General features: G+C 47.1%; 1 protein-coding gene across 1 annotated transcript in view; it reads left to right on the forward strand.

Moving 5' to 3' along the window:
• LOC134949274 (cytochrome P450 2G1-like) overlaps positions 1-13,930 on the forward strand; it is a 61,860-nt gene that overhangs the window by 40,006 nt on the left and 7,924 nt on the right. Inside the window, exons 7-8 of the mRNA XM_063937769.1 lie at positions 6,230-6,417; positions 7,442-7,583. Coding sequence (XP_063793839.1) covers positions 6,230-6,417; positions 7,442-7,583 — 330 coding nt within the window. The remainder of the gene's footprint in view (positions 1-6,229; positions 6,418-7,441; positions 7,584-13,930) is intronic.

Raw genomic sequence — 13,930 nt, forward strand, 5'->3', positions numbered from 1 at the left:
CACTGTATCTGTTCGTTAGCCCATGATTTATCTGGAAGCAATAGAGATGAGCGTGTTCGGATCTCTGAGATCTCTGAGATCCGAACCCCACCAGGACTTCAGGCTCCGAGCCCAGATCCGAATCCAGCTCAATACTTCCCGCCAGACTCGGATCCCAGAAGAAGGCAAAACATCATCATACAGCTGTCGGATTCTCACGGGTTTTGGATTCCATATAAGGAGCCGCGTGTCTACGTAATTTTCACTCCATACTTGGAGAGTGAGAAAGACAGATCTCTGTCTCTCTGTGGGTGGTGGTGTCGGGTGGGGTCAGTCAGTCTCTTTAGTGGTGCTGTCCTGTGTGCTGTTAGGGGTGCTATCCTGTGCTGTTAGGGGTGCTGTACAGGGTTGCTGTCCTGGGGTGTCCAGTGCTGTTTGGGGTACTGTACAGGGGTGTGGCTGTCCTGTGCTGTACAGGGGTGCTGTCCTGTGGTGTCCTATGCTGTTTGGGGTGCTGTACTGGGGTGTTGCTGTACTGTGATGTACAGGGGCACTGTCTTGTATGCTGTAAAAATACAGGGGTGTTGTTAAATTACAGGGGTGCTGTGAAAATACTGGGGTGCTGTGCCCCTGTCTTGTATGCTGTAAAAATACAGGGGTGTTATAAAAATTAAGGTACACTGGCCCTGTACTGTATGCTATCAAAATACATGGGGAGCTGTAAAAACTACAGGGGTTTTGTCCTGTATGCTGAAAAAATACAGGGGTATTGTTAAAATACAGGGGTGTTGTAAAAATACAGGGGTGCTGGCCCTGTCCTGTATGCTGTAAAAATACTAGAGATGAGCGGATTCGGTTTTACTCGGTTTTACTCGGTTCTCAAAACCGAATCTTATTGGCTATCCAAAACACGTGACATCCGTGAGCCAATAAGATGTCGTTTTGAGAACCGAGTAAAACCGAGTAAAACAGAATCCGCTCATCTCTAAAAAATACAGGGGTGTTGTAAAAATACAGGGGTGCTGGCCCTGTCCTGTATGCTGTAAAAATACAGGGGTGCTGTAAAAATAAAGGGGCACTGTTCTGTGTGCTGTAATAATAAAGGAGGGCTGTCCTGTGAAATGGAGAACAAAAAGTTGCAGGAAAAAATAGTGAAAGATCAGGAACCACTTCCAGTTCCTAGTACTAGTGCTGAAGCTGCTGCTGCCAACAGTCATGACATTGACAATGTAATTCCATCAACATAGGGGCTAATTCAGACCTGATCGTAGATGTGCTAAATTTAGGACATCAACGATCAGACACACGGACATGCGGGTGGACACCGAGCACAGGGCTAGCCCACCCCGCATGTCAGTCCCTATCTCGTTGCACAAGTACAAAAGCATTGCACAGCGGTGATGCTTTTGTACTTACGGGGTAGCTCCCAGCCAGTGCAGCTCCTGCTCACTGGCAGGGAGCTACTTGTCGCTGCCCGGGTCACAGCCGCTGGCCTGCCCTCTCCCGCCCAGCGACCGCCTCTGCCTGTCAATCAGGCAGAGGCAATCGCAGGGCTGCTATAGTCTTTGGCTGTCTGGCAAAAATGCACAGCACCGATCAGGTTTGATTCAGCCCCACAGTCTTCTAAGGCCGATGCTCAATGTCATAGAGGCCATGTAATATCCAAGAAACAAAAATTAATAACTAAAAAAAAAAAAGAGAAATTATCTGATGAGAAATGTAAAATTGGCAATTTGCCGTTCTGCCATTCACGATACGAAGTTGCAAGGAAAAGCTAAGGCCTTGGCCTTGGTTCATGACTGGTGGTTCAGCTTCTCATGTATATGGAAGCCATCCTCCCTTTCGAAAAATTTTAACAAATATAGCTTGCTAAAGCACAGGAAAAAACAACTGTGCGTTCACTCAGAGATATAACAAATCCTCAAGGAGAGTCCAAGTGGGTCCATGGTTGCAATGTCAAGGCCTGACCTTCCCAAGACTGTATGGGAAGAGGAGGCTCCTACCACCGTTTGCATGCCCTCTGCAAGTGCTGGGAGGAGCACCGCTAGTCCAGTTGCTGATATTGAGATTGAGAATGTCACTGTAGAAGCACACCAGGAGGAGGAGGATATTGGTGTATCTGGCTCTGAGGAGGAAGTTGACGATGAGGATTCTGATGGTGATGTGGTTTGTTTGAATAAGGCACCAGTGGAGACAGTTGTTGTCCATGGGATGAAAAAGCCCATTGTCATGCCTGGGCAAAATATCAAAAAAGCCACCTCTTCGGTGTGGAATTATTTCCATAATAAGTAGGGGTAAGGACACTAACCACCTAGGAACATCCTCCCTAATATGTCACCTGCAGCGCATTCATCATAAGTAATTGTCAAGTTCAGAAACTTTGGGTAAGCAGTCCACTGACACCTAAATCCCTTTTTCCTGTTGTATTCAAGCCCTTGCAAACAACACCACCAACTCTCTCAACGTCAATTTCCTCTTCAGTCAGGAACGTAAGTAGTCCTGCAGGCCATGTCATTGACATGTCTGACGAGTCCTTTCCTATCCGGGATTTCTCTGGAGGATCCTTGAGTGCTACGCCTACTGCTGCCACTGCTGTTGTTGCTGCTGGGAGTCGATCATCATCTCAGAGAGGTCAGAAGACCACTTGCACTACTTTAAACAATTGACTGTCCAACAGTCCTTTGCGAGGAAGATGAAATATGATAGCAGTCACACTGTTGTAAAGCGGATTACTGAGGCCATAACAAGTATGCTGGTGTTAGACGTGTGTACGGTATCTGCCATTAATACAGTGGAATTTAGACAGTTGATCGCCATACTGTGTCCCCGGTTCCAAATCCCATCTAGATTCCACTTCACTATGCAAGCGATTCCTGGACTGTGCTTAGACATTAAGAAAAGTGTCCTCCAAAAATGCAATTGTACCCACTGTCCACTTAACCACGGAAATGTGGACAAGTGGAGCAGGGCAAACTAAGGACTACATGACTGTGACAGCCCACTGGGTAGATGTATTGCCTTCCGCAGAAACAACAGCAGCTGCACCAGCAGTAGCTTCTCACAAACGCTAACTTGTTCCTAGGCAGGCTACGCTGTGTATCACTGGTTTCCGTAAGAGGCACACCACTCAGAACCTCGTACAGAAACTGAGGTACATCATCACACAATGGCTTACCCCACTTAGACTCTCCTGGGGATTTGTAATATCTGACAACGCCAGGAATATTGTGCGTTCATTACATCTGGCAAATTCCAGCACGTCCCATGTTTTGCACACACAATTAGTTTGGTGGTGAAGAATTTTTTTTTTTTAAACGACAGGGGCGTTCAGAAGATGCTGTCGGTGGCCCAAAAAATTGTGGGCTACTTTCGACATTCAGTGACCGCGTGTCGAAGACTGGAGCGCCAGCAAACACCCCTGAACCTGCCCTGCCATCACCTGAAGCAAGAGGTAGTAATGAGGTAGAATCCAACCTTCTATATTCTTCAGAGGATGGAGGAGCAGCAAAAGGCCATTCAAGCCTATACATCCACCTATGACATAGGCATAGGAGGGGGAATGCACCCGACTCAAGCGCAGTGGAGAATGATTTCCGTGTTGTGCAAAGTTCTCCAACCCTTTGAACTTGCCACACATGAAGTCAGTTCAGACACTGCCAGCTTGAGTCAGGTCATTCCCCTCATCAGGCTTTTGCGGAAGCAGCTGGAGAAATAGAAGGAGGAGCTAAGACACAGCGATTCTGCTAAGTATGCGTGACTTATGGATGGATCCCTTCATTCGCTTTGCCAGGATTCAAAGTTGGTCAATCTGTTGAAATCAAATCACTACATTTTGGCCACCGTGCTCGATCCTAGATTTAAAGCTTACGTTCTATCTCTCTTTCCGGTGGACACAAGTCTGCAGAGGTGCAAAGACCTGCTGGTGAGAAAATTGTCAGCTCAAAATGTCAACAGCTCCTCCTTCATATTCTCCCGCAACTGGGGCTGCAAGGAATATAATAAAATTTCCTAGCCGACCCGCTGGCGATGATGCAGGGCAGTCCGGAACAAGTCTTGACATCTGTTCGGACTGAAGGAGTCGCCAACAATTACTGACATGTCTACTGTCACTGCATATGATGCTGTCACCATTGAAAGAATGGTGGAGGATTATATCGGTGACAGCATCCAAGTAGGCATGTCAGACAGTCCGTATGTATACTTGCAGGAAAAAGAGGCAATCTGGAGGCCCATGCACAAACTGGCTTTATTTTACCTAAGTTGCCCCCCCTCCAGTGTGTACTCCGAAAGAGTGTTTAGTGCAGCCGGTAACCTAGTCAGTGATTGGCATAGGAGGTTACTTCCACAAAATGTGGAGAAGATGCTGCTCATCAAAATGAATGATAAATTCCTCAATTCCTCCAAAAAGACCTTTACCAGCAATTGCCTCCAGAAAGTACACAGGGACCTGTGATGGTGGATTCCAGTGGGGACGAATTAATACTCTATGAGGATGTGGATGTAAACACTGAAAGGATGAGGATGACATCTTGCCTCTGTAGTGCCAGTTTGTGCAAGGAGAGATTGATTGCTTCTATTTTGGTGGGGGGCCCAAACAAACCAGTCATTTTAGCCACAGTCGTGTGGCAGACCCAGTTGCTGAAACGATTGGTTTGTTAAAGTGTGCATGTCCTGTTCTTACAATATATGGGTGGGTGGGAAGGCCCAAGGACAATTCCATCTTGGATCTCTTTTTATTCTTTGCATTATGTGCTCTTTGGGGCCTAGGGGACTGGAAATGAGTGGAAATGAATGTTATTGAGGTTAATACTGTAGGAACAAGGGAACAAGTAATCCACCCCCCCTCCCGAAATCTGTTATTTTAGCTGTTTTTATGTTTTTTCATTAAAAAAATCCAGATCCAAAACCAAAACCTGAAAGGGTGGTTTTGGCAAAACCAATTCAGATCCAAAACACGAACAAAGATACAGATCCAAAACCAAAACACAAAACCCGAAAAGTCTCCAGTGCACATCTCTAGTTAACACCCTATAAAATATAATTTTACTTCTAAAGTGGCTCACGCTGAATGATGCATCACTGGCAGAGCCGGCCTTAGCTATAGGCAGGCTAGGCATTTGCCTAGGGCATCCAAGCATGTCTAGGGGCATCCAAGCATGTCCCTGCAGTATCTCATGCTGGAAGGGACAGTCCGCAAACTAACTGTTACTTTCCAAATGTATTCAATCAGTACTTGTATACACTGCTGTTTACATTTGTCAAAAAAAATGCACACTCTCCCTTAAAGTTCTTTAAACTCCCTCCGACATGCTTGAATGCCCCTGACTTGTGAGAACTCAGACAGACAGCAGAAGCCCAGTAACTGCAATTCCTGGACCTGTGATATTTTCACTGACTATATACGGTTATTACTGGATGGCTCCTTATGATACCACATGTGTATTTTGGAAGAATGCTTCACAGAAACCTGACATCACCTATACTGCTTGTGCACATAGGGGAGGGGGACCCTGTTATCCTGTGTCCCTTATCCCTGTGCAATTCCCAGGTGTCTGCAGGGACATAACATGGGCAGTGTTCTCCCCACACTTTATTTCCTAGTCAGTCCATGCTGTAAAATTCCCCTGCCATTATGGCATACCCTGTGAGGTCACATCCCTTGTATGGGTGCCCCTTTAACGGGTGTGAGCGCAAGCACTCACCCATCCTGCCACCCCCATCTCACAAAATGCAGTCATGGATCCAGTGAGCTGCATGGGCGCACACACTGACTGCAAGCACACCAGCAAGCAAAAGTAAGTTATATAAAAATAGCTACTAGTGCTACTAATGTGGGGCATATGTGTAAGGTGCATTACTGTGTGGCATTATGTGTATTATGGGCATCACTGTGTGCCATTATGTAGGGTTGATCTGGCCCACAGTGTACACCCCCCCCCCCCGGTGGGCCCCACTGCCTAAGTGTGGCGGGTCAGAGGCAGAAGCAGCGGCGGTGCTAGGGGGAACCAGACAAAATTTTGCCTAGGGCATCAAATTGGCTAGGGCCGGCTCTGATCACTGGCCTGTATTAAAGTCACATAACAAGCATATCACATGGAATTAATTGTAACGCTTTCGTATTTACTTAAAAGAAAAAAATCTTCCATGACGTGAATAGCTTAATGAATTTCAGATGATCTAAATTAATGCTCTACTGTACATCTGTTTTGCTTTATATAATAATCCGCATTTCTCTCTGTACAAATGGAAGCTAAGATCCATGAAGAGATAGATCATGTGATAGGACGTGATTGCCAGCCAAATATTGATCACCGGAGCAAGATGCCGTACACGGATGCTGTTATCCATGAGATACAAAGGTTCAGCAATGTGATCCCAATGAATGCACCGCACTCCACAACCAGGGACACAGAGTTTAGAGGATACACTATTCCCAAGGTGATGGTATACTAGAGGTATATAAAATTCAATGCAGGAAGACAAGAGATGCTATATGTACAGTATTGTGTGCTGCTAAGTATATACAGTAAGAACTGCTTTGTGCACATGGGGCCTGATTCAGCTTCTTTTGTTACTGACCCATACTGCCCATATGAAGTACAGGTCTTCAAGGTAGGACACAATACGGTATCAGACTGTCAGTGATTGATTGTCTGATGCCGTTCAGGGAGGTGGCGTTGATGGTATTGGAAGACTCAGATTTCCAGGCCTCTTTGTTGGATCTGCTGTGGCTGGCTTGCACGACCCCGTGGGTTATGCATCAGGCCAATGGTTTAGCAGATGATCCAATGCTGCGTCGTAGGATGCAGTTCGGATCAGTAATGTATGCAAAAGGCATGATGCCCCATGTTGCATTACCATCATATTAGTGGGGTTGGGTTTGTGTGCCGCCGGTCACCATACTGATGCCAGGATCCTGGCTTTTAGATGGCCGGCGGGGGGGGGGGGGGGGGGCGAGCGCAACGAAGCCCCTTGCATGATCTCCTCTCTCACCACACAGCGGGCACGCTGTGCTCACCATGCAGCGAGCTCGGTGGCTCGCTGTGCTTGCCACAGGTTCTATTCCTGCTCTATGGGTGTCATGGACACCCACGAGTGGGAATAGTCCCTGTTGGTCAGCATGCCGACTGGCAGAATATGCAGAAATCAGGATCCTGACATCGGTATTGTACCGGCAGTCTCCTGACCGCCGATCACATAACCACATCCCTATTAGTGCTATCACTGCGGCTTCTGTGTAAGCAGCAGCCATATCTACTCCATCCACATCTGAATCAGGACGATGTACAGTATATAGATGCATGCTTATTGATAGGGTCAATTTAGAACAGGACTTCTTGGACTCTCATAACCTTTGTGATCATGGTGGATATAACACTGGTGTGCATATGATTTATATATCTTACAGGATATAGTTTATACAAAGTTTATAGGATACTAACTATATATATGTTAATACTAGGGTACTGGAGTATGTGCCTTGCTGTGCTCTGTCCTTGAAGACCCAACTCACTTTGCTACCCCTCATAAATTTAATCCTGAGCACTTCTTGGACTCTGAGGGCAAGTTCCTGAGAAATGACGCCTTCCTACCATTTTCTATAGGTATGAGCTTTAACCTACAATGTGTTTTACTTCTTTTAAAATATTAAGGTAAGAAATGTATTTACTTGCAGATCTTAAAGTCTAACCTTAATTGTGAAATGGAAATCTGTTTTGCTTCCTTTCTGTATGATTCCTGAACCACTTTGCCTGCGGTATTATACAAGTTTGCTGATGGGTGGGAACAACCTCTGGGCTGAAGGAACCAATGACATTCTGAAACATGCACATGCTTGGGGTGCTGCAGGGAGTATTTCACAGCCAAAGAGGGAGCAAGATCAGATACCTTTTTAATAATATGTAGGGCGAGATGTATTTATGATTGCATTTATAATGCGATCATTCACATACATCATAATTAATGCACATAATCATCGCCTAATTATTTCTTCATTGGAATTAATCAGAAACTTGCTGGGACACCTCCATGATAACCAGATGTCCCACTGATGTCATCACTTCTGGGTTTATAAACTGGCTGATGTAATGTGCAGGTGTAGCCACTAGTGGCCACTATATGAGGGGGATTAATTTTATTTTGAACAATTTACCTCTCCCTCCCCTCAATTTATCCCTCTCACACAACGTAGCCTCCCAAAACAGTTTATAACCCCCACATAGTTCATCCCCCCCATATAGGTTATCCTTCCCACAGCCCTCCCTTCACACATCCTTTCACTCCTTACACGTCTCCATCATTATTATTTTATTTATTATTTATTACCAGTTATTTATATAGTGCACACATATTCTGCGGCACTTTACTGAGAATATTTGGCCATTCACACCAGTCCCTGCCCTAGTAGAGCTTACAATCTATGGGGGTCATTCCGAGTTGATCGCTAGCTTACGTTGTTCGCAGCGCAGCGATCAGTGAAAAAAATAGCTAATCTGCGCATGCGTATGCACCGCAATGTGCACGCGAGACATACGGGTACAAAGTCCTTTGTGGCTTTGCACAGGTTCTAGCGAAGCTTTCAGTCGCACAGCCGAACGCAGGAAGATTGACATGAAGTGGGTGCTTCTGGGTGTCAACCGACCGTTTTCATGGAGTGCTTAGAAAAACACAGGCATGTCGGGGAAAACGCAGGCTTGGCTGGGCGAACGCTGGGTGGGTGTGTGACTTCAAAAGCCGTACCTCCGTCTTTAGAATCAACGCACACGAAGAGCAACTACAGGGCTGGTCTTGTTTTGCACAAAATTATTTTGCAGGCGCTCTGCTGCACAAGCGTTTGCACTTCTGCAAAGCGAAAAAGACACTCCCCAGTGGGCGGCGACAATGCGTTTGCACGGCTGCTAAAGGTAGCTAGCGAGCAACTCGGAATGAGCCCCTATATTCCCTACCACATATACACGCGCACACATTCATACTAGGGTTAATTTTTGTTGGGATCCAACTGACCTACCAGATTGTGGGAGGAAATCGGAGTACCTGGAGGAAACTCACGCAAGTACGGGGAGAATATACAAATTCCACACAGTTATGGCCATGGTGGGAATCGAACCCATGACCTCAGTGCTGTGAGGCAGTAATGCTAACCATTACACCATCCGTACTGCCCCATCATGCACTGCCCTCATGTAGCTCTCTTTCAATCTCTCTTTCGCTGATCACACTATCCTGCTTGGTGCTCGGAGCATTGTGCTCCTCCGACATCTCTTCTTGGGAGAGCCACTCATTTGCCTCTTGCTTCCAGTGGCAAGGCTGTCGAAAGTTGTAAGGTTTATTGTTTGTTATACAGTAACTCAGCCTGGCAGCAAGAAAATAAAGCACATTGTGGCAATGCTTCTCTACATTCTTATGGGCCCATAGATGTTCCTGCTAGACCCCACCAGAGAGAGCCTTGCTGCTATATTCTCTCCCCTACTCCCTCCTGTGATGGTCTTGAAAACAATAATATACAGTATTAGGGAGAAAAAGAGTAAAGATGGTGGATGGATGCATATGGACCACATGGGTCCCACTGAGCCCTAGGGGCCTGTAGCACTTCATCTACAATCCTGCCCTGACTTTACTATAAACTGTACTGTACATTACTTTGTTTTGCTCAGATAGAAAGTCTGGTATTCTGTAAAGGTCTCCCTACCCACAACCCACCCACATACACAAACACACATACTGTACCTATCAAGATTGTGGGGTATATATACTAAGCTTTGGTTGCGAGATATTGTGGAGAGAGATAAAGTACCAACCAACGTCTTAGTGGATACTGGGATCTTCACTTTAGTACCATGGGGTATATATCGGGTCCACTGGAGCCTGGCACTTTAAAACCTTTTGTATGTGTATGTGCGTGCTGGCTCCTCCCCCTATGCCCTTCCTTGCAGACACAGTGTAGAAAAATGTGCCCAAGGAGCCAGGTGCAGTTCTCTGGAGCTCCAGAGAGTTCCCTTAAATTTGATTTGGTTTATTGTTTTTCAGGTAGTCCTGGTTGGCAACCAGGCTACCTGCTTCATGGGACTCAGAGGGGGGAACCGAACCAACCTCCTTAGGGTTAGTGGTTCGTAATCCCAGTTGACAGGTCACTGAGCTCCTGAGGTGCTGATCACACATCGTTAGTATGTTTGTCAACACCAGCAGCAATCCGCCACCCTCTAACAGATGCTGAAGGTGCAGTGAGTGCAGTGAGTGTTAACATCGGGGTCACGGTTAGTGGGTCCCCGGTGCAATTTAATGGCAGGTCGTGCGGTGATCACGGGCCACGAGCTGCGGTGCCTGCCATGGACATAACTGGCTCAGGGCTTATGCCCCACAGTCCTCAATGCTCCTAAGGGCTCGTCTGTACTGATATATATGTGAATTTCTCTCAGGGCCAGTGTAATATTGCGAGGGACCGGGTGCCATTGCAAGGGGCGGGGCTTCCTGGAGCGGGACCAGAGGTGAGAATGCTCCATTTCCTTCTGCTGCGGATCATCAAGGCTGCATGCACGCTGCTCCTCCAGGGACCCACGCTGTTACAGACTGTGTACTGGTACCAGGGATCATAGCAGGAGGGAGCACTACAGCGGTAGTGCTGCTGCATGTTTTATCAGGTTTATACTGTACATATTTCACTTACTGTGTTGCAGTGTGGGTGTGCTGGTCTCCGCTCCTCAGTGTCACTCCAGGGGCTCTCTAGAGTCTGTGTGGGGGTGTTGTACAGTGAGCTGCACTGTTTTACAGTAGTTAAGGATGTCTGTGGACATGGTTATGTGTACTGCTTGTAACTCCACCCCTTCATCAGCGGGGTCTCTCATGTGTGAACAGTGCTCCTTGTCTCCTCAGAGACACAGTTGACAGGTACCTGACTGGTTAGATAATTTTAAAAGCATGATTCAGGATGTAAATTCTGAATTAGCTGCAGCTAAAAAGGAGAGACAGGTGTTGAAACAGTCTATTGATTGTATGGCAAAAGCAGCAGATACCAAAAAGGGTTCTCAGCCACCTTTGTTGGTTTCACATAAACGTTCACTGCCACAGGTGCTCCAGTCTGATTCTGATTCTTATCAGCCTGATGTGGATGATGATGATATGGATGAGGACAGCTCTCTGTCCCCTGGTGTTGAAGCCCTCATTTATGCTGTTAGAGAGGTTCTTCACGTACCGGATCAGGACGCAGAACCAGATGATAAGTTGTATTTTAATGTTAGACCTAAGACCTCAGTGACCTTTCCTGTGTCTAAATAATTAAATTCTCTGGCCAGGGAGGCATGATTTAACCCTGATAAGAAATGTAAAATTCCTCTGAGGTTTTTAGCTACTTTTCCCTTACCAACAGACGACAAGAAGGTATGGGAAAACCCCCTGGCAGTCGATCCGTCTGTATCCAGACTGTCTAAGAAATTGGTACTGCCGGGGTGCCAGGGGCTATCTCCCTTAAAGAGGCGGCTGACCATAACATTGAGACCACTCTCAAGGCAATATATATGGCAGCAGGCGTAGCACAGCGACCCACAATTGTTTGTGGGTGGATTTCCAGGGCAGTTGTCAAGTGGTCTGATTCTGTTCTTGATGGTTTGGACTCTCTGCCCCGCGTTGATGTCATTACTCTGTTGCAACACATACAGGATGTTGCAAAATTTATGAGCGAGGCTATAAAGGAATTGTGTAGGATAAATGGCCGCACTACTGCTATGGCTGTTTCAGCATGCAGAGCTCTGTGATTGCATCAATGGTCAGCGGTTGCTGATTCAAAAAAGGGGGTAGAAAATCTTCCCTTTACAGGTGATGCCTTGTAACGAATTGAATAAGTGGATTTCCCAGGCAACGGCGGGTAAGTCTACCTCTCTGCCATCGGCTGCGCCACCTGATAGATGCTCTTATACAGGACCCTCTGTGCAGTCCTTTCAGGTGGCAAGGTTCAGAGGCAGGGGCCGGGGAGTCTCCACCGCTGAGGATCGCGTGGTAAGTCCCGTAAATCTGCAACTGCTGCATCCCTGGACCAGATCACCAGTTCCCCTGCCAATAATCCTTCCGCCTGATGGTTTGCCCCAGCAACAAGGCGACTTTCAGGTGGGTGCTCACCTTCAACACTTCGCCCATGTGTGGGTGGAGTCCTGCCAGGATTGTTGGGTGAGGGATCTCATTTCCCAGGGATACCGGCTGTAATTTCAAACACTTACTCCTCCCAGATTTTTCAAATCAGGCTTACCAGTTTTGTCCGCTGCAAAAGTCACCTTGCAATAGGCAATTTAAAAGCTTTTGTGGACAGTCGTGGTGGTTCCAGTACCTCCTACATTACACAAAGGGCGGATTTACTCCAGTCTTTTTGTCGTTCCAAAACCGGACGGTTCGCTGCGACCCATTTTAAACCTGAAGCCTCTAAATCCGTATCTGCAGGTGTTCAAATTCAAGATGGAATCCCTGCGGGCAGTGGTGTCCGGTCTGGAGGAGGGGTAATTCTTGGTAACCCTGGATGTCAAGGATGCTTACCTACATATTCACATGTGGCCCCCTCATCAGGCTTACCTCAGGTTCGTCATCTTGGATGACCACTTCCAGTTTCAGGCCTTGCCCTTTGGCCTGTCCACAGCTCCGAGGGTCTTCACCAAAGTCATGGCGGAGATGATGCTGCAACTGTGCATGATGGGAGTCAACATAATCACCTACTTGGACGATCTCCTGATAAAGGCTATGTTCAGGGAGCGTCTCTTGAACAGCATCGATCTGATCACTCGCCTGCTTAAGGATCATGGGTGGATTCTAAACTTCCAGAAATCTCATCTGTAACCAACCCAACATCTCCAATTCCTGGGAATGATACTGGGTACAGTGTCTCAAAAGGTATTTCGCCCGATAGACAAGGCCTTGACCATCCAGGCTTTGGTATGCTCAGTGCTCTTTCCTTGCAAGGTGTCCATACATCTTTGCATACATTTGCATGACAAGATGGTTGCTGTTTACGAGGCAATCCAATATGGCAGATTTCATGCCCAGCCTTTTCAGCTGGATCTGCTGGATAAATGGTCGGGGTCTCACCTTCACATGCATCAAGAAGTGACCTTATCTCCGAAGGCCCTGATTTCTCTATTATGGTGGCTACAAGTTTCTCACCTGGTAGAAGGCAGGAATTTCAATATCCAATCATGGATTCAACTGACAACGGATGCCAGTCTCCAGGGTTGGGGGGCTGTGACCCAAGGGGCCCAGTTCCAGGGGATATGGTAAAGTCAGGAATCTGCTCTACCGATAAGCGTCCTGGAACTCAGGGCGATTTACAATGCCCTTCTGCAAGCTTCCCATCTCCTGAGGGATCGGGCGATCCAGGTTCAATCGGACAACGCCACAGCGGTGGCGTACATAAACCAACAAGGGGGAACAAGAAGCAGAGCAGCGATGTGAGAAGTGTCAAAAATCTTCCTCTGGGTGGAGGCCAATGCAAGGGCCATCTCAGCCATATTCATTCCAGGAGTGGGCAACTGGGAAGCGGATTTCCTCAGCAGACACAAGCTCCATCTGGGGAAATAAGGCCTGCATCCCCAGGTGTTTGTTATGCGTGCAGCGGCTGCAAATCTGTCAGTTATGCTTTCTGCATTGATTAGCACCTGGAGCCGGCTGCTCCCTTCTGTTGTTCTCGTTTCCTAGCAACTGATCACCTGGACCTCATTACCTGCAACTTCAGCCTGACTATCATGTGATTGGTCTGTCTCCCTTTAACTAGGGAGTATCCACATACCACTGTGCCAGTGATAGAGTTCAGTATCAGAGAGTGTCAGGTTCTAGTCTGGACTCCTTAGAGCCTGTTCCTATGTGCTCAGCACTTGGCCATTGCATGCTGTGCAAGTTCCCAGTCTCCTGTGTCCTGGTAACTGGTCCCAGTATTCCTGCCAGTCCTGCACCCAGTTCATCTTGGACCTGTATCTTCTAC

This window comes from Pseudophryne corroboree, chromosome 8, assembly GCF_028390025.1.
Source record: "Pseudophryne corroboree isolate aPseCor3 chromosome 8, aPseCor3.hap2, whole genome shotgun sequence".
Classification (NCBI taxonomy): Eukaryota; Metazoa; Chordata; class Amphibia; order Anura; family Myobatrachidae; genus Pseudophryne; species Pseudophryne corroboree.